The 20,005-nt window shown below is 46.3% G+C and overlaps 1 protein-coding gene and 1 non-coding gene across 9 annotated transcripts in view; one reads left to right on the top strand and one right to left on the bottom strand.

The window, feature by feature from the left end:
• The window catches only part of ILDR1 (immunoglobulin like domain containing receptor 1), a 36,796-nt gene extending 30,555 nt beyond the window's left edge, over window positions 1-6,241 (top strand). For 4 of the 8 annotated variants that reach the window (XM_089331786.1, XM_089331785.1, XM_070072204.2 and 1 more), the window contains 2 exons: window positions 178-983; window positions 5,130-5,791. In XM_089331786.1, the coding sequence (XP_089187912.1) occupies window positions 178-983; window positions 5,130-5,171 (848 nt within the window). In that variant the 3' untranslated portion in view covers window positions 5,172-5,791. Of the gene's footprint in view, window positions 1-177; window positions 984-5,129 lie in introns of those variants that run through there. The other 4 variants (XM_002716817.6, XM_070072201.2, XM_089331784.1 and 1 more) reach the window with 4 other exon arrangements.
• Window positions 6,242-19,608: 13,367 nt separating this feature from the next.
• LOC127483033 (U6 spliceosomal RNA) lies at window positions 19,609-19,715 on the bottom strand. Its single transcript, XR_007909007.3, has one exon. It is a non-coding gene; the product is annotated as a U6 spliceosomal RNA (small nuclear RNA).
• Window positions 19,716-20,005: the final 290 nt, after the last annotated feature.

Below are 20,005 nucleotides of genomic sequence, written 5' to 3'. Positions count from 1 at the left end.
CAAGGGCAGGAGCATGGGCTGTGTCAGGGTCTCCGTGACGGATGTGGCGGGGCCCTCCCGACGGCAGGTGGGGGCGAGTGGAGTGAGGCCGAGAACCGTGGCGTTTCGCTGTCCTGATTTCCAAGGACCATGTCTGGGGCCAGTAGCTCTGCATGTTCTGTCCTTGTTTCCGTTCAGATTTGTCCTTCCGGTCCAGCCTCCCACAGATGCCAATGACCCAGCCCGCGGCCCACCCTTCGGTCACCAACGGTGTCCTGGAGTATTTGGAGAAGGAGCTGCGGAACTTCCACCCGGCCCAGCCTCTGCCGCCAGACGTCAAAGCCAGACCGGGGCCCCCGCGCAGCCTGCTGTCCTCCCTGGGCTCCGAGGTGGTGGAACGCAGAGTCCTCCAGCTGCCCCCGCTGATCAGAGACGTGCCTTCCTCAAGGGGGACCAGCGACTCCTCGCACCTGCGGTGGCTCACCCCTGTTCCCTCCAGACCCTGGGATCCGAGGGAGGGAAGTCGGCAGCACCGCTACCCCGACTTCCACCACGAGCTCCAGGACTGGGGTCCAAAGCCCTGGGCGCTGGAGAGAAGGGAGCTGGACTACCCATGCAGCGGAAGGCACCCCGACCCCAGGCTAACCAGATCCCCGGTGCCCTGGTCGGACAGGGACAGCCTCAGCGACCGCCCGTCGTCCAGGGAGACCCGCCGGCGACGCAGCCGCAGCCGCCGGGGGGACCGGGCGAGGCCCCGCAGGCCCAGCCCGCGGGAGAGCAGGAGACGCAGGCCGCGCAGCTACTCCCCTCCGCCGCCCTCGGGCCTCAGCTCCTGGAGCTCTGAGGAGGAGCAGGAACCCCCGAGCTGGGGCGCCCGCAGCCGCCGCCGCCGCCGCCGCTCGCACTCCCCGCCCTGGCCCGAGGAGAAGCCGCCCAGCTACCGCTCGCTGGATGTCATTCCAGGCAAGAATGGCAGGAAAAAAGGGAGTGTGGAGAGGCGCTCGGTGAGCCTGGGCTTCCCGCCGAGGGGCGGGCGTGGGCAGAGCGGACCCTCCCGGTCTGAGACAAAGCTCCCCGCCCGCGGCAAAGGGGCCGAGTGAGCGCAGGCTGCTGCTGGGGGCTGGGTGCTCACAAAGGGGAAATCAGGCGCCTGGGGGTCGTGGAGCCGAGGCTGGAGGGCAGCCCTTCAGCTAAGCCTTGCTTGCCTTAGCTACCCATTTCCATACTCAAAATTAGAACAGGCGCCCGGCCTGATGGGGACGAGTCAGCGTGCAAAGCCCCCGGTGCGTGTGAGGATGGGGCCCTCGGAGTTAGCCCTGCAAAGAATCACTGAGGTGATGCAAACCAGCCCGTGAGACCTGCAGGATTCTGTGACAGGCAGGGGGCTAGCAGGTGCTAGGCCGCCAAGGGGACACCAGAGGGAGCCCTTGGGGACTCTAGATGTGAACCTTTCTTCTTCCTTCTTAAAAAAGATTTATTTATTTATCTGAAAGGCAGAGTTACAGAACGAGGGAGGTCTTCCATCTGCTGGTTCACTCCCCAAATGGCTGCAATGGCCAGGGCCCGGCCAGGCTGAAGCCAGGAGCCTCAGCTGGGTCTCCACAGCTTTCCCAGGCCATTAGCACGGAGCTGGATTGGAAGAAGAGCTGCTGGGACATGAGCCAGGGCCCATATGGGATGCTGGCTGTGCAGGTGGTGGCTTAACCTGTGTCACGCCAGCCCCATTTTTTGTTTTAAAGAAGTAACTTTTCAAAGATTGTTTTATAAGCAATACACCCAAATGCCAGTGTTCCTTTAATGTCATTTGGCAAAGGTCCTGCTACCACTGTCCCAAAACGTCGCTGAGTGCCTCAGAGCCACCTCGGAGGCTCCCCATCAAAATCTTTCCTCTGACCAGCATCCTTTGGCTTCTGCTGAAATGAGTCAAAGGCTCTTCCGTCAGCAGGCCGTGAGGGAAGTCCCCAGGGTGGGAGGATACCAAAAGAAGAAGAATTGCCGGCTCTCCTGGGCTTTGAATGCCACAACTTCCATTTGGAAGTGGGCGAGCCACTGCGATTTTCAGAAGCCAGTCCCAGATGGGGGCGGAGAGAGCAGGCCCCTTAGAGAGCCTGCCCAGAGCAGAAGTTGGGGAAGCCGCGTGTGAGGCAGGCAGTGACCACCAGGGGGCCCTCGCTCACATTCTTCACGGTCCTCCCTGTGCTGAGACAAAGGTCAGCAATAGTACAGGGCTGGGTGGCCCTGAGCTGCGGCCCCTTCTGCACAATGTCATGTAATGGTCACAGCCCTGTGCAGTTTATACGGTATTTTCATTAGATGACATACTGTTTCTTCTGTAATACCAGTAAGAAGGAAAACGCACAACCAGTCAGAGCTGGGGCAACTGCAGTTCTTTACTCATACAGAGACTAAACCGCATCTCTTCATTTGAACGACAGAAAAAAAAAATTTTAAGTTCAGTTTTTGGCCTAAAATCTAAACCCTATTTTCTTCTAAGTTGAATTTTTTCTTTATTTTACTTAAGTCTACAGCTTCTGGTAAGAGACGGAAGCACAAAAGGAGCACTGGTTATGTTCTAGACACTGGAGTGAGCCCTCTCCGAGTCCTGTTTCATTTAAGCCTCACAACAACCATGAGGTTCTGAGAGGTTGAGTTATATGCCCAAGGCCACACAGCCAATAGGGAGGGAGCACAGTTTGAAAATAACCTCTGACTCTCAAGTGTGTGCCTTTTTCCATAACTCATGCTGCCTCCTTGGAGAAAAGTGTTGAGGCTGGCTGGCGTTATGGTGTAGTGAGTTAAGCTACTGCCTACATGGGCACTGGTTCCTGTCGAAGCTGCTCCATTTCCAATCCAACTCCCTGTTAACACATCTGGGAAAGCTACAGAAGATGGCCGAAGTCCCTGATGAGAGATCGGATGAAGTTCCTGGCTCCTGGCTTCAGCCTGGCCCAGCCTTGGCTATTGTGGCCATTTGGGGAGTGAACCAGCAAATCGAAGATCTCTTTCTGTGTGTATGTGTGTATCTCTCTCCTTCCCTACAAAACTCTGCCTTTCAAATAAATAAATAAGTCTTTAAAAAAGAGGGAGAATATAGTATCCTTGGATCAGTGATGCTTTCTATCACTTATTTCTTCCTCATTTTCTGAAACTATTAATGTTTTTTATCATCAAGGTTTACACAGTAGCACTTCTACCACACACAAACAGTATTTTCAGTTATAAACTCACTCCTGAGATGCAAAGATTTGTTCCCAGTCACTTGAAAAGCCTCCATTGTTTTGGGCCCCTTATCTCCCAAAGAGTTATCACTTTACCTCAAGCGAGTTCAACTTGCCACCTCTGTTCTAATGCTGACCAGAAGCCCAGGCTCAAAGCTTGATTCTGCAGATTACTTTGAGGGATGCAGTGTTTTTTGTTTTGTTTGTAGCTGGAAGTTTGAATGCCTTTCACGGGACAAAATGTCTCCAGTGTCAGTCCTCCCTTTCCCACCTCTCCTCGGTGAAGCTGGGTGAGTCCACACTAGTTAGCTTTCCAGTGTCTGAGGTCAGTGCTGCTTGTGGCTAAGTTCAAGCATTATGGCACAAGTTGGCCACTAGATGGAGATCTTCCATCACAGATCTTTGAAGTTTCTGCGTTCCTAAGATCCTATATCGGGCCTTCCACATCAGAACTGTAGCACACTTTACTTTTTTATTTTCCCCTAGAAATTCTATTAAAAAGGATTTCCTAGGTATTCAAAGGAATATGAATGAAGCAAAAGTGTTTTGGTTTACCTGGAAACTTCTCCCTCACACGCAATGTATAACCCGTAGACAAGTAACAAAGGCTGACCTCATGGGCGCCTGAACTGGGTAAGAAGCTTCTCTGCACGGTGCCCAGGAGAAAATGGAAGTTATGCTGAGTTACACTGAGGGAACCCCTTCCCCGCCAGCGCCACAGCTAGGGTTCCAGCTGAGAGCCTCGCACTTCATAGTGGTGGTCTTTTCACTCCTCTGGAAGCACAACCACAGAAATAGAGAAGCAGAGCTTCCAGCTGCAGCCCCAGGAGTGGCCCCTGTGCTCCTGGCCTCCCGCAAACCACGTATCTTTCTTTCCAGTCTTTCCCTAACAGGCCGGGCTTGCCAAGACGGTTCTGGCTTGTCCCAGACTTGGCCTGTGAACTACTGTGTTCCTTTCTCTCCAAGTTAACTCAGGTTTCTTGTAGCGAATTCTGGCTTTTTCATTTTTTCCCCATGACTTTTTGATTTAACAAATTTTTTTTTTAAATCTTTCAACAAAATGTCCACACCATGTTCAGTGTTACTTCAGTGAGCACTGGACACTCCCCTGGACACTTTTGTGTCAGAGAACATTCAGAAACCACGTCCCCTAATACCTACTTTTCTGATAAACTGGAAACAGAGATTTTCAAGCAACAGTGTGAATACTTACACACAGACGATGGACTCCACACAGTATGTTAAGGAGACGGGAAGATACCTCATCTTCCTATTCCGAGTAAGACGAGGAAGCTCACCTTTAGAACCACTCTAGATATCCCATGCTGGAACAATCCCCTTCAACACATGGTTAGGGAAACAGAAATGTGAACCACAGTCCTGACCCTTGAACGGGTGCGACAAGTCGGAACACCAAGTGGAGTAACTTCTGGAGAAAGGCTACTGCGTTAGGTCAGGAAGAATCAGTGATCTTTGAAGACTGAGTTCAGAGAAATACTAAGGTGCGGAGTGAATCTCTTTAGAAAAGGGCTGGGAAGAACTAGATCAGGAGAGCAGGTGCTGTCTTCGTGAAGGGCTGGCAGAAAGATGGACAAACGAGCATGGGGCTCTTGTTTAGTGCACGGGAGACTTAACAGCTGTTAAGAAAAAAAACAGAGCCAAAGGCAGAGTCAATAAGACTAGGAAATTTTCAGAACTTAAAGGCGTTTGAAGGGGACTAGCGAGAGGTGGGAGAGAAAGGAAGCAGAGGCCTTGAGGAAGAGGCTGGCTTTGTGAAGAGTCAGGAATTCTGCCTTAGGTTCGGATCTCCCCTCCCAGCAGCCGCCACTCCCTCGGGACCTGGGTATCGTTCGCGTCGACACTGGATTCCGGCTGACGGGGTTTGTTTATGTGTTTGTGTGTGTGTGTGTGTGTGTGTGTTCTGTTCCTCAGGAGAGAGAGAGCTCCCATAGCGGAAGGAGTGTGGTCATTTAGTCACCGCTGTTTCTGCCGCTCCTTCCCGGCTCGCCTGGACCTCGACTTCCGGCTGACGCGAGGTTTCGCTGCAAGCGCGCACCTAAAGGTGTGGCTCAGATCCTGCACATCAAACTGAACAGGTTTTAAAGTGAGAGTTTGCGGAATTCATGGCCGTAGTTCTAGCCTTGGTTCACACTTTCTGCATATAGTCTGACTCGTAGTGGACCTTAACTGGGAGATGATCCCTCAGGAACTTGTTAGCTTGAGGCTTCAGCTGAGTTCTGTGGCTCTGAACCACGGAACTCAAAGCGAGAACTCAGAAGTCGTGAAGAAGAAACCAGACATGTTCTCCTGGAACAGGACACCTGTGGGGTGGGGTGTCCTAGGAAAATTCCCATGGGAATCAGTCTGCCTCTTGGATATCTTGAGCATCCTTCCATGTTGGGAGTCCACCCTGCTGCCTCTGTGCCAAGTTCTGATGGCTCCTGAAACTCCCTTCAGAGATGGCCCAGGAATACCCCAGCCGTGTGACCTGGTAGGAGCTATTTATTCTAAGTGAGGGGAATCAAGAAGCAGTGTTACACCAGCCTTATTCTTGTCCTTCGTCTTCCTCCTGCTCTTTCCCCCTTCATCTAACTTATATTTTCTTATTAAGTATTCGTTTAACAAAATCACTTTAAATGCTTCTTGGGAGCCCCACAGTGTATACTTAAGTAAGAAATAAAAGGTACTGGGCATATTTGCTCCTCTACTCAGGTGCACTTGTTTGTATGAAGCCTTATTGGTCACTAAAGCTCAGAGAAGGGCCAGCCCAAGCTGGGTGGTTCTGGGATCACCATTCTCCTGGCACTGCCTAGCCTTTCAGAGCCGAGATTTCCCAAGCAGATGCGTGCAGGCAGGAGTCCAGGAGTAAAGGGCTGGGCTGTCTGTGTAACAGGCTCTTTCACCCCTCCTATTTGCTCCAGCCCCTTTGGCGGCTGCATGAATCCATATACACTAGAGGTAGACCCCGCCTGAGCAGAGATTGTGTGTGTATATGTCCTTCAACAGTTTCCTTATGTGTATGGCCTAAAGATCAAGTTCAATCCTATTATTTTTTTTTTATTATTTTTTTTTTTTTATTTTTTGACAGGCAGAGTGGACAGTGAGAGAGAGAGACAGAGAGAAAGGTCTTCCTTTGCCGTTGGTTCACCCTCCAATGGCCGCCGCGGCCGGCGCGCTGCGGCCGGCGCACCGCGCTGATCCGATGGCAGGAGCCAGGAGCCAGGTGCTTTTCCTGGTCTCCCATGGGGTGCAGGGCCCAAGCACCTGGGCCATCCTCCACTGCACTCCCTGGCCACAGCAGAGGGCTGGCCTGGAAGAGGGGCAACCGGGACAGAATCCGGTGCCCCGACCGGGACTAGAACCCGGTGTGCCGGCGCCGCTAGGCGGAGGATTAGCCTAGTGAGCCGCGGCGCCGGCCCAATCCTATTATATCAACACATGCCTCTCCCCCCCACCCCAGCCTTATTAATTTAATTACATGTGGGAAAAACAGGTCAGTGCCTGCACTGGGCAAACGTTTCTTTGGGATTTTTGATACCCACAGATAAGCAGCCCTAAGTGAGCAAAATGTGAAAAGAAAACGACTCCAACAGAAAATGTAAGCATGGCATTCAGTAGGTGAGGGGCTGCTGGCCCGGACAAGATGGCATAGTTCCATCCTTCCCAGCGCCTCCCTGCGAAGTACAGCTTTATATGTCCTGGGAATAGCACAAGAAACAGCCAGAGGGGGTCTCTGCAGGGTGCTGAGCTGGAGGGGAGCGCCAGCGGAGCAGCACAGAAGTGAGCATCCCCCAAACCAACAGAAGGTGTTTCCTGCCTTCCACCTCGCAACCGAAGGAAGCCAGGTCGCTCATTCTCCTCCCTGGATCTGACAGAGTCTCTCTAGCAACCTCAGGCAAGGGGACCACTTGCAAATAAATGACCAGGGGAAGCACTTTTATTCCCAGCTGGGCCAAAGAGTCCTTTTATTTTCTGGCGAGAGATGCTAAAATGCAAAAGAGGAACAAGGAAGAGGGACCAAGGTAAATTCAGTGGCTCAGTTGAGGAAGCCATATTAACTGTAGAGACACGAACCTCTTCTCCCCTGCCCAGAGATGCTAGGGCTGAATGACGAAACCAGAAACCAGGAAAAAGCACCTGTCACAGCAGCCAGCTGATATTCAAAACAATGATATTTAAAGGTGGGGAAGCCAAAGGAACCTAAACAGAAGTGAGGTCTCCACACTTCATCTGAAGTAGTAACTGTTGGCACATTGTTTTAAGTAGCATGTATAACACCCAGAGTAACCATTGTGTTTCTTTAAAGAGACAAACTCAAAAGTGCTATAGATAAATCAAAATGGAGTCCTACAACACGTGCAAGTGAACTGCAGAAAGCAAGAAAAACAGAAATGAAAACCAGAGGTAACAAATAGAAAATAAATAATAAAATAACTGATGAACATGCTAACATGTCACTAATTACTGTACATTTGCACGGTCTAAATATACCAATCAAAAGGTAAGAGATTGGGGCAGGCATTTGGCATAGCTGTTAAGACACCACTTGGGAGACTTGCATCCCATGTTGAAGTGTCTGAGTTAGAGTCCCAGCTCCACTCGCAATCGCAATTCCAAATTCCTGCTAATGTCTACCCTGGGAGGCAGCAGTGTTGGCTCAAGTAACTGGGCCCCCACCACCCAGACTGAGTTCCTGGCTTCAGCCTGGTCCAGCTGCAAACGTTGTAGGCATTTGGATAATGACCTACTTGCTGGGAGATTGCTGTCTGTCTCATTGTCTCTCTAATAAATAAATAAATAAAGTTTTTTTTTTAAAGTGAAGGAGTGGAATTTGAAAAAAATAATAAGCCCAAGTCCTTGGGCCCCTGCACCCATGTGGGAGACCCAGATGGAGTTCCAGGCTTCTGACTTCAGCCGGGCCCAGTCCTGCCATTGCAGTCATTTGGGGAGTGAATCAGTGGATGGAAGATCTCTTTCTCTCTCTCTGTCTCTCCTTCTCTGTCACTCCACCCTTCAAATTAATAAATAAATCTTTTAAAAATAAAATAGAGGCTGGTGCCCTAGTGTAGAGGGTAAGGCTGCCTCCTGCAGTTCCAGCATCCCATATGGGCACTGGTTCAAGTCCCAGCTGCTCTGCTTCTGGTCCAGTTCTCTGCTATGGCCTGGGAAAGCAGTAGAAGATGGACCAAGTGCTTGGGCCCCCGCACACACATGGGAGACCCGGAAGAGGCTCCTACCTCCTGATTTCGGATTGGCGCAGCTCCGGCTGTTGCGGCTATCTGGGGAGTGAAACAGCATATGGAAGACCCCTCTCTTTCTCTGTCTCTCTCTCTCTGCCTCTGCCTCTCTGTAACTCTGCCTTTCAAATAAATAAATCTTTAAAAAAATAAAATAAAATGTGTTCATATGAACTCGTATTTTTTGGTTGAAAATTTCTTTGTTCAACTTTCCCAGAAGTAAAGGAAATGAGGTGAAGCTATAGGAATTGTAAAATTCTGAATCCTTTATTTCAAGAGATTTGATTTCTTAAAGGAGCCCTCCAAGGTTATGAAAAAAAAAAAAAAAGTGATTGAGCAGTTTGAGCCACTGTGCTTTAAAACTACAGGTTTCAAATAGATGTCCCAGTATGAAAATGTGAATGCTAGCATACTTTTTTTTTTTTTTGACAGGCAGAGTGGACAGTGAGAGAGAGAGACAGAGAGAAAGGTCTTCCTTTTGCCATTGGTTCACCCTCCAATGGCCAGCGCGGCCGGCAGGAGCCAGGTACTTTTCCTGGTCTCCCATGGGGTGCAGGGCCCAAGTAGTTGGGCCATGGGCAACCGGGACAGAATCCGGCGCCCCGACCGGGACTAGAACCCGGTGTGCCGGTGCCGTAGAACCCGGTGTGCTGGTGCCGCAAGGCAGAGGATTAGCCTAGTGAGCCACGGCGCTGGCCAAGCATACTTTCATACTCACTATATCACAGCCCCTCACCCTCTGACTTCATTTTGCTGTTAAAATTTAGACAGCCTAAATAAGATAATTTTCACTTAAGGTTATTTTCCAGCTTCTGCAGAAGGGAAATGAAGAATTCTGATGGGCATCTTAAACATCCAAACCTGTTCTGATCTCCTATAAGTCTGTATTGAAATAGCTGCACTTTCCTTGTGGGTGTTTTCCTGGAGTTCATTTGGGTGAATTTGAACTTTGCCTGCATCAAGACCTGGACCAGCCACACCTTCAGACTTCCTGTAATTCCCTCAAGCCTATTTCCAATTCTTGACAAACATCAAGGTTTACGTTTCAGAAAAGTCATCAGACAGCTTGACAACAGGGAGTCTTGATTTCCTTGCCTTAAAAAGAAGGAAAGTAAGCAGATGAATAGTGGTTAAAGACAGAGCAATGTCAAGTTTTATATTACTAGAAAACTCATCTGAATTAGTTGGTATATACAAACTTTCTTTAGACAGGGAGTTCATAAACATACTGTAACCCTTATGTCTTATTACCAGGAATAAAAAATGTGATCTACAACATAGTGTGTAGGACCTTTAAGACCTGTTGCCAGGGGCCAGCACTGTAGCATAGCGACCTGTAGCATAAAGACCTGTTACTGAATTTGTTCTGTTTCCTTTCAATTAAAGTGGATTTTCTTCTTACAGGGAGAAGTTTCAGCCCCACATAACTTTCACAAAAAGTTCTCCTTCTGGCAATGTTCTCTGGATGTGTTCATGTTTATGAAAACTGTCAGTAACACTGAAAGTTAACTGCATCTTAGGAAGAGTTTTTCCTCAGCATGTTGTAGCAATAACGCAATTCTCTTTTGGTATGGGATGTTGCTCTGGGGAGAAAACTGAAGACAGTCTGGAGTTTTGCCCTTTCTTATCTGTAGACCAGTGTTTCTTTTAAAAAAATTATTTATTTCATTTAAGATCTACAAATTTCATGTATTTTATATGTACAGATTCAGGAACACCGTGATATTTCCCAACCTACTCGCCCTCCTGCCCACAATCCCACCCTTCTTCCTGCCTCTCCTATTCACACTCTTAATTTTTACAAAGATCTAGTTTCAGTTTACTTTATACTCATAAGATTAACCCTACAGCAAGTAAAGAGTTAAACAAATAGTACAAAGAAAAAACAACGTGTGGCCCATCAGTGTCATCTGGGCTTCTGTTAAGTTCAAATTCTCAGGCCCCAATTTCTGGCTATTGCCTTAGGAATTCTGAGTATATGGTTCAGTTATTTGTTTTAACAACCCACCCAGATGCCTCTCCTGCACACTGCAGTTTGACAAATTGATTAGATGTTTATCTTTTCTGCCTGAAATGTTTGAACATGTCTTGCCTTGAAATTTAGTAAGTTAACTCAGGAGGGAATTGAGAGCTCAAAATTTTCTTTCATTGCACTCTCTGGCTGGTTGAGGATGCAGAGCAAACAAGTAAGTCACTTGGCTGTTTGACTAGACGACCATAAATCTTAGGGTAGTTTTCATTTATGCCTGTTGTCCCAGCATATTTATTATTACTGCCTCCTTTCACTCTCAAAACTGTCCTAGTTTGAGCGATAGATTACTTCTATGGCAACCTACTTATAATCAATTCAAAATATCTACGATTGATCAAGGTGCTGTATGGACTTTGTATAAAGTCCTAATAAGAATCAGAGTAGAGAGCCGGCGCTGTGGCTCAATAGGCTAATCCTCCACCTTGCGGCGCCGGCACACCGGGTTCTAGTCCCGGTTGGGGCGCCGGATTCTGTCCCGGTTGCCCCTCTTCCAGGCCAGCTCTCTGCTATGGCCAGGGAGTGCAGTGGAGGATGGCCCAGGTGCTTGGGCCCTGCACCCCATGGGAGACCAGGAAAAGCACCTGGATCCTGGCTCCTGCCATCGGATCAGCGCGGTGCGCCGGCTGCAGCGGCGGCCATTGGAGGGTGATCCAACGGCAAAAGGAAGACCTTTCTCTCTGTCTCTCTCTCTCACTGTCCACTCTGCCTGTCAAAAAAAAAAAAAAAAAAAAAAAAAGAATCAGAGTAGAAGCCCATGCAGTTGCTGCTGTTGTTGTTGTTATTATTATTAAAGGTTTATTTATTTGAAAGGAAGAGTGATGGAAATCTTCCATTCCCTGGTTCACTGGGCTGGGCCAGTCTGAAGCCAGGAGCCTGGAACTCCATCTAGGTCTACAACGTGGTTGGCAAGGGCCCAAGTCCTTGATCCATCATCTGCTATTTTCCCAGCGTATTAGCAAGAAAATGGATCAGAAGCAGAGCAACCAGGACTTGAACTAGCCTACAATATGGGATGCCAGCCTTGCAAGCAGTGGCTGAAGCTACTGTGCCACACGCTGGTCCACCCACAGGGTTTTGAAACAAAATCATACCTGCTTTGAAAACGAATTATCCTCATTTTGAGCATCAGCTGCTGCCTTGCTCTGGGCTGTGATAGAAACTTAACCCCTACTTGACTCTAGGACACCAACTTCCCTCCATGAACTTAGAGTCTGAACTACCCAGCCATAGAGTAGGCTTGCCAGTAACTCCTTCACTGTGTGGTGCTTATGGGGTTGGGCTTGGGCAGGTCTTAAGGGTTAGTTGGATGAGCAGGAGCTATCACTCCTGGCGTGTTTGCTCTCAGCATACTGCCATACTGCCCTCCATACAAGAGTACTCCATAACCAATTGACTGAAAAAACAAGAGCCTAGTGTATAGATGGTTTTGCATCTGTACAGCTGGAAAAGAAAGGGACTTCAGCCCCAGAAAAGTGTAGCCCTGCAGTGAAAGAATAAGGAACTCTTTCCAGTGAGTGTGATTTTAAACAAATTTCATTGCCCATTTTGCCCTAAAGAAAGATGGCCCGAGAATCAATTCTACAGGAATGCATACATAGAGGTTAATGATTTGGCTGGATAGTCAAGGAGAGAAAGAAGATACGATGATTGGGGTTGGTGCTGTGGCTTAGCGGGTAAAGCTGCTACCTGCAATGCTGGCATCCCATATGGGCAGTCGAGTGCCAGCTGCTCCACTTCTGATCCAGCTTCCTGCTAATGCGCTTGGGAAAGCAGTGGAAGATGGTCCAAGTACTTGGATCCCTGCATCCACGTGGGAGATCTGGAAGAAGCTCCGGGTTCCTGGCTTCAGGTCAGCCCAGCTCCGGCCATTGTAGCCATTTGGGGAGTGAACCAGCATATGAAAGATCTCTCTCTGTCTCTCCCTCTGTCTGTAACTCACCTTTCAAATAAATAAATCTATTTCAAACAGAAATTGTGCAGCTTTGTAACTCCTTTGCCATGCAGGCCACTTGCTCCACATTTGACTTAATGATTGGCCCGATGGGCACTTCATGATCTGCCTTTAGCCATGTAGATATGGAGCAATGATGGGAAGTGACATAGAGCACAAGGAGGACCAGCTCTCACCTGTCAGGGAATCACCTGCAGTGGTTGTTAGAGGATCTTCCAGATAGGCAGGATCACTATCAGTTAGGGACTGAAGGAGCTGCTTCTGCAGCCAATAGTTTGCCGGAGTTTTCAGTTAACAGATACCTTTACAGTCATCGGAATTCTTCTAGGGTAACCATTCTGATATGGGCTAAGCAGGGATTCAGTCATCCAACAAAGCAGCTGAGAGGTTTCCAACAGTCTCTGTTTCCAAGCCCAGCTTCCTACTCCGCCCCTTTGCACGCCAATTCAACACACCCACTTTGCTGTGATGCACCTGAGTCTCAGTCTCCTCCACAATGAAGAAGACACCATGCACAAATGTACACTGAGCTCCATGCAGAGACGCCCTGAAAATCTTCCAGAGGACATCACACACACCAGACTGGACCGTGTGTGTGTTAAGCTACCACCTTCTCCCCAGTAAAAAGGGGCTACGGAACTGAGGAGGGGCACATGCCTCTCCTCACGAGGCGGCCTGCATGCCCTGCTGAATGTGTACTCTCTCTACCTCTTCCTGCTCCCATTCTTGCACTTCATGTCTCTGCTTTGAATTCTTCTATCACGTGGAGGCAAGAACTGGGAATTCAGCGGCTGTGGACCCCTCACTCCAAATCCCAACAATTCCAGGTCCTGGATCCCATAGTATCCAAACTGAAGTCCTGTCCCTTTGTCTTCCTCCCTCTTCCTAACAAGTCTGTCCTCCTGCCTGTATTTGTCTCTGTGGCTCCTTTTCTCTCTTGCAAGCTGTATGTCCTCACGGCTCAGTTCTTTTTCCTTTCTGTATTTGTTCATCTGTGTTCTTATATGGGGTTCTGATTTCTCTCCAGCATAGACACTTCTGCCTTCACAAAAGTTACTGTGGTACTGAGGCAGGAGACCTCTAAGCATTAACTGAGGAAGCTGAGAAAAGCAAATTCCAAAACTCTCTCAGTCTGTTTCTCCTTTTCTCCACCTCCGCCTCCCTGTCCTTATCCTTGACCTTGAAGCAGGGGACAGAGAAGGACTACTTGAGGAAGCCGAGAAAAATTGTATTTTTGTTTTTCTTGCAAACCCATAAAACCTTTATTTCAGAGCTTCATGTCTAGATTTGATAATGGTCAGCTGGCCTGCAGGTCAGAGAGATGATCTCAGAAGCTCACTAAAGGCCCTTCCCCGAGTACCTGACCACCCCTATCAGAGAGGTAGCCACCAGAGCCTTAAGGACCTTGGGTCTCTGTCTGCTGACCAACTCCTAGACTCTTAAGGAGTTTGCTCTCTTCCCTATAACTGTTGCTGTTAATTTGTTGTTTGTCTGAGCCTTGTTCAGTTCAGTGTATGAAATTTAAAAGAACCTGGTCCATGCCTTTCTACCCTCTACTTCCACAACACCACCAACATGTGTTCCCCCACCAACTTACATAACTTCCAGTTGGAGTGTCCTACATGGCCCAATTGATTCTTTGCTCCTGTCTCAATTCTAATTATTGAGAGATTCAGGTGAGTTCTGTTCAGAACATTGTCAACCCTTGGTTCAATCTCCAAGAATGGCAGGGTCACTTAATACCTTACTCTTTTCCAGGCTGTGGCTGGAGAATTTCTCTAAGAGAAATACTTGGGTAGGGAGGATCCTGTGAATTTCAAAAACATTAGATATGGTCTTTGTCTTTAGGGAATTTAACACCACAGGCTCAGAGTTTGCTGTGCTTAATTATTAGAATTCTGGCTCCTGTTGAGTTTCTATAACCGAATGTTGCAGTGACTACACATGGAAGTTTATAATCATAAAGTCGTAACTTACTGAAGATATGAACTTCCCTACTTATTAAACTTAATATAGTGGATTATAGTATTATGGAGTAGTTGCTATATTTCGGATGTTCCACACTCTACAAAACAGGTTATTATCACCCTTTGACCCAATGCTCAGAGAAATTACAAAAGTTTGTAAAAGGCCCCACAGTAGTGAGCAGATTAGAGATTCAAACTGGACAAAGATTCAGACTGGAGCCTGCTATTCTACAGTCCATTCTGTTTCCAGTAATGAAGGACTCAAAGCTGCCTCCCTAGCCAGAACAGTAAGGAATGTACAGTTACTTCAGGGAAGTTAAGGTGGACTAAATCCACCTCTTCAGGAGGGCTTAGTGTCTCAGAGAAGGCACTGGAGCAATGGAGAAAGCAGGCATGTGATAGATGGATGGCGCTGACTTTGCTAGTCACAGCCTAGCCTGGGAATGAGGCTGTGTGTTGCTTTGCAAGTGAAACATTGCAACACAATCCATATGCTACTGTACAGGCCTTCTGATTTCCCAGGAACCAAAAAGACTTAATAAACCTTCCCTTGCTGCTATGGTGAATATTAATGTCACTCTCAGTGAGGCTAATCATGTTGTATTGGGTTTTTGAAAAGTAAACATTTTATTTCAAAAACAATCCACTGTAGTAGGAGAATAACCAATACAAAATGAGCTCGTACAGATTTTGTTTATAATGCACCTTTAACAATATCTCAAAAATTCTGGTTCTGGCTAAGACGCAGTATCTCATTCCTTCCTAGCCCTACTTAAAACTAGACAATCATGGACAACAACACCACAAACATAGGAAGATCTGAAAGATGGGGTAGGCTGTCCAGGGATTTCAGGATTTGAGGAATGACATGGTTATAAATTCCCTGGGTGGTTTTCTTGTTGTAGTTTGTTTTGTTTTGTTTTCCTCCTACATATCACAGATATCGTTATGGAGAAGATTGCAACTAAGAGATTCTATCAGATGCAGCCAAAAAATTCCACCATTTATATTCTTAGAAATCTTTTATATCTTTGCTCTGGGATGCAATTAAGTTGCCTGGAAACAGTTTGATCTTTTTGGACCTTGCGTGTGTGATTTGTTCTAGGTCAGTGTTCAGTCCAGGGCTCTACCCAAGGTCCTGTAAATTGTTAATTCTTTCCAATCTAACTTGTAGAAAAGTACACTATTCTCTGCCCAGTCGGAATCCTAGGTACTGTCCCTTTGTGTCCTTCCAAATAGCTACTTCATTGGCTTGAGGGCGTTCCCTCATGTGCTGCACTCAGTGTTCTGAAAACTCAAGACCCACCTCCTACAGACCTCCGAGATTCTCTCTTTGCGCAGGCCTCCTCACTCTGATGCTCTTGTCCAGTGAATTCCAGCTGCGTTCATCTTCTTGGACTCCTGACCTCAGGGTGTTCTGTAGGATAATTCAGACACACCTATTTTCTTCATGGCTTATTCCTCTCTTAAGGGAGTAAGCAAAAGCAGGTGGATGGCTCATTTCATTGGTTTCTCATCTCAGAGTTTACTGATCTTTGTTGCCTGGTATCTGTCCTTAAAACCATGGTTTCACATACTTTGCCTGTTTTTCTTTTTTTGTGCCAAAGAGGATGATAATTCAGTCCCTGTTCTTCCATCTTAACCAGAAGTTGAAGTGTCTGCTTACTTTTGAAAATACATTCTTAGACCTGTCCTATCTGAATCAATTAATACTTCTGGAGTAAAAGTCATGGTTGTTAAACTCATTTAAAAATAAACCTAGTGAAGACAGCTAAACATGATTTAAAATATTTTTTTTTAAGGGAAAGGGTTTATTGGGGGAAAACCCAGCAGACCAGAGGGAAGGGGTGAAGAGGGAACAAAGAGAGAAAAGGAAGTATAACAGAGAGTAGAGAGAGAGAGGAGAGGAGCTGGCGAGGAGAGGAGAGACAAGAGAAGAGAGAGTAAGCAGGAGAGAAGAGAGAGAGAAGAGAGAGCAAGAGAGTAAAATAGTTTTAAAACATAAAAAATAGGGGCTGGCAGTGTGGCATAGCTGGTAAAGCCATCCCCTGCAATGCTGGTATCCCATATGGGCACCAGTTTGAGTCCCAGTGACTCCATTTCAGATCTAGCTCTCTGCTATGGTTTGAGAAAGCAGTGAAAGATGGTTCAAGTCCTTGGGCCCCTGCACCCACATGGTAGACCCAGAAGAAACTCCCTGGCTCCTGGCTTTGGATTGGCGCATCTCTGGCCATCTGGCCATCTGGCCGTCTTTATTTATTTGAAAGGCAGAGTGATGGACAAGGAGAGACAGAGAGAGAAAGAGAGAGATCTTCACCCACTGATTCACTCCCCAAATGGCAATAACAGCCAGGCTGTTGGCAGGAGCCAGGAACTCTACCTGGGGTTTCCCATGTGGGTGGCAGGGGCTCAAGTACTTGGGCCCTTTTTCTGCTGCTTCTCCAGGTGCATTAGCCAGGATCTGGATCAGAAGTAGAGTAGCTGGGCTTGAACTGGCGGTCTAGTATGGGAGGCTTAATCCTCTGTGCCACAACACCAGCCTTGGTTTTAAGAGTTTTTGACAAATGTGTTGCATTATTGACATTTTGGGCTAGATGGCTTTTTGTAATGGGAGAAAAGGTTGCTGTATCCATGACTGGCTGATTAGATGCATCCCAGGCCTCTACCCACCAGATGCCAGTAGCATCCTCAGTTGTGACCATCAAAAAAGTCTTCAGACATTGCAAAATCATCCTAAGCTGAGAACTACTGCCATATTCCACAACCCTAGTGCCATATATTAACAGTTCCATCAGCTTAAATATTTTTCTGTGCCTGTCCATTGTGATCAACAACTTCCCTCTCTCCAAACCCTGGCAACTGCTAATCTGTTTTCATCCTTACAAGTTTTGTCTTTCCCAGAATGTCAGATGTATGGAAACATACAATATGTAGCCTTGAATACATATTTCTTCATTTATTTAGACTTTTTATTTCATCACTCTTTTGAGGTTCACAGTGTATAAATCATGCATATTTATTAGATGTACACCTAAGTGTGTTTGTCCTTGAGGAACTGTAAATGGTATTGTATTCTTAGTTGTAAATTTAATTTTAATTTCCTTGTTTTTAAATATATATGCAATTGAATTTTGTACTTTTACCCTGTATCTTGAGACGTTTCTGAACTCATTTATTAGTTCTAGGGGTTTATTTTTGTACATTTCTTAAGATTTTCTACATATTGTAGGCAATTCTGTCTCTTGTAAACACATAGTTTAATTTCTGATCTGTATGCCTTTCATTTTCTGTTTGTCTTACCACATTTATTAAAGAAAAATCACTCTGAAACTTGTTAAAATAGTCAGAAAGACTTTTTTTAGGATTATTGCAAAGGCATCAAGGCTCTCGCAGTACAGGATAGAGACGAGATTCTGAATATAACAAAGACAGCTGGGATTTGTAGCCAACGAGCACAGTGAGGTTGGCCAGTGAATGGAAGGTTACTATAGGGAGACATCAATAGCATGGGGGATTCCTGCCAAACTGGCTGAAAGGGCTTTGTGGAAGGCAAGTGTTTAAGGGTGGGGGTTTCTCTCCAAACTGACCTAGCAGAAATCTTGCTAAAACTAGGCTGGGTATGCTGAAGAGAGGCCATGGGTAAAATGAAGCTCAGGAGTTTTTCTAAAGTTTGGGTAAGGAGAGAGTATGTGTCACGCAGCTAGAATTTGCAGTAGTGACAGTGGACATTCCTGTCTTCACTCTTGACCTGAGTGAAAAGGCACTGGCTCTTTCAACATTAAGTTCATAGTCAGCTGTAGGTATTCTGTAGATGCCCTTTATTGGAGGAAATTCTCTTCCATTCCTATTTTACTGAAAGGTTTTGTTTGTTTTTGTTTTTAAATCATGAATGGGTATTGAATCTTGGCAAATGATTTTTCCATAACAATTGGTATGATTATGATTATTGTGACTTTTTTTCTTTGGCTGTTAATATGGTATATTTAGCCCATGGATTTTTTAACATAATTTTGACATGTTAGAGTTTATATATGCCATTTTATTTTCTGTGTGTTCTCTTTTTTATTTTCGGCCTTACTGTGTGTTATTTGTACACTTTTTAGAATTCCATATTGATTTTTCTAGTGTGTTTGAGTGTGTCTCTTTGTATGGCTTTTTTTTTCTAGGTTGCTCCAAATATTGAATCACACAAAAACACGCACATGCACTGAGATACCTCTTGCAGAATATATGTGTTTATCTAAAAATTATAATAGAACATTGTATAGTACCTTTAAAAGTTGAGAAATTGATGTCAGCTAATCAAACTTCAGTAGGAAGATCTCCTAATATTTAGGACTGTCCCCCAAATCAAGAGATGCGTGAACTGACTGCAAGGTCGAAGTATTTTAGACTACCAGAATTTATCTTCTCAAAGGAGCTGCTGTGAGGACAGAACAATGAGGGAATGCTAAATGTTTTACATTAGGGAGGCCAGTCAATGATCAAGCATAATAAATAGGCTATTCCACATCCAACCCAGCTCCCCGCTAATGCCTAGGAAAAGCAGTGGGAGATGGCCCAAGTGTTTTTGGTCCTTGTCACCCACGTGGAGGACCCAGAAGAAGTTCCCACACACATGCCATTCATTCGTTTAACTGTTGGAAAAACAAAGGTGTATGATAAAATATACTACACTGGTTTTCTTTAAAATTGTTGAGGCTTTAGTCACCATTTACAATCAGTCCTCAGTATCTACAGAGGATTGGTTCCAGGACCTGCCTTGGACACCAAAATCCTCAGATGTTCAAGTCTCTTATGTAAAATGATGTAATTTTTTTTTAAGATTGATTTATTTATTTGAAAGGCAGAGTTACAGAGAGGCAGAGGCAGAGAGAGAGAAGTCTTCCATCCATTTGTTCACTTTCCAGATGGCCGCAACAGCTGGAGCTGTGCCGATCTGAAGCTGGGAGCCAGGATCTTCTTCCAGGTCTCCCATGTGGGTGCAGGGGCCCAAGGACTTGGGTCATTTCTACTGATTTCCCAGGCCAAAGCAGAGAGTGGGATCGAAAATGGAGCAGCCAGGACTCGAACCAGCACCCATAAGGGATGCTGGCACTGCAAACCAGGGCTTTAACCCACCACAGCGCTGGCCTCAAAATGGTATAGTTTTTGCAAATAACCTATGCATATATCCTTTTTTTTTTTTTAGTATGACCATTTATTGGTGACAAACACTAAGTCTAAAAATATGGAATGCTTCATGAATTGGCATGTCATCCTTGTGCAGGGGCCATGCTAATCTTCTCTGTATCGTTCCAATTTTAGTATATGTGCTGCTGAAGCGAGCACGCATAAATCCTTCTTATACTTTACATCCTCTCTATATTATGTCTAAGACTGAATATAATGTAAATTCCAGGCGAATAGTTGTTAGACTGTATTGTTTAAGGAATAATGGGAACCAAAAAAAAGTACATGTTCAGTACAGGTACAATTTTTAAGAAATATTTTCTATCAGCACTTGGTTGAACAGAGCCTGTGGGTAAGGAGAGCCCAGTGTGTTGGAATACAAGCCTACACTGTGACAGTGTCTCCAGAAACATCTAATGCTACCTTATGCTGCATTAACAGAGGTGTAT

Source organism: Oryctolagus cuniculus, chromosome 4, assembly GCF_051225735.1.
Source record: "Oryctolagus cuniculus isolate XC-2025 breed Fujian yellow rabbit chromosome 4, ASM5122573v1, whole genome shotgun sequence".
Taxonomy (NCBI): domain Eukaryota; kingdom Metazoa; phylum Chordata; class Mammalia; order Lagomorpha; family Leporidae; genus Oryctolagus; species Oryctolagus cuniculus.
Note: the sequence above shows the minus strand (reverse complement) of the source record. Positions and strands in the feature narration are given on the sequence as shown.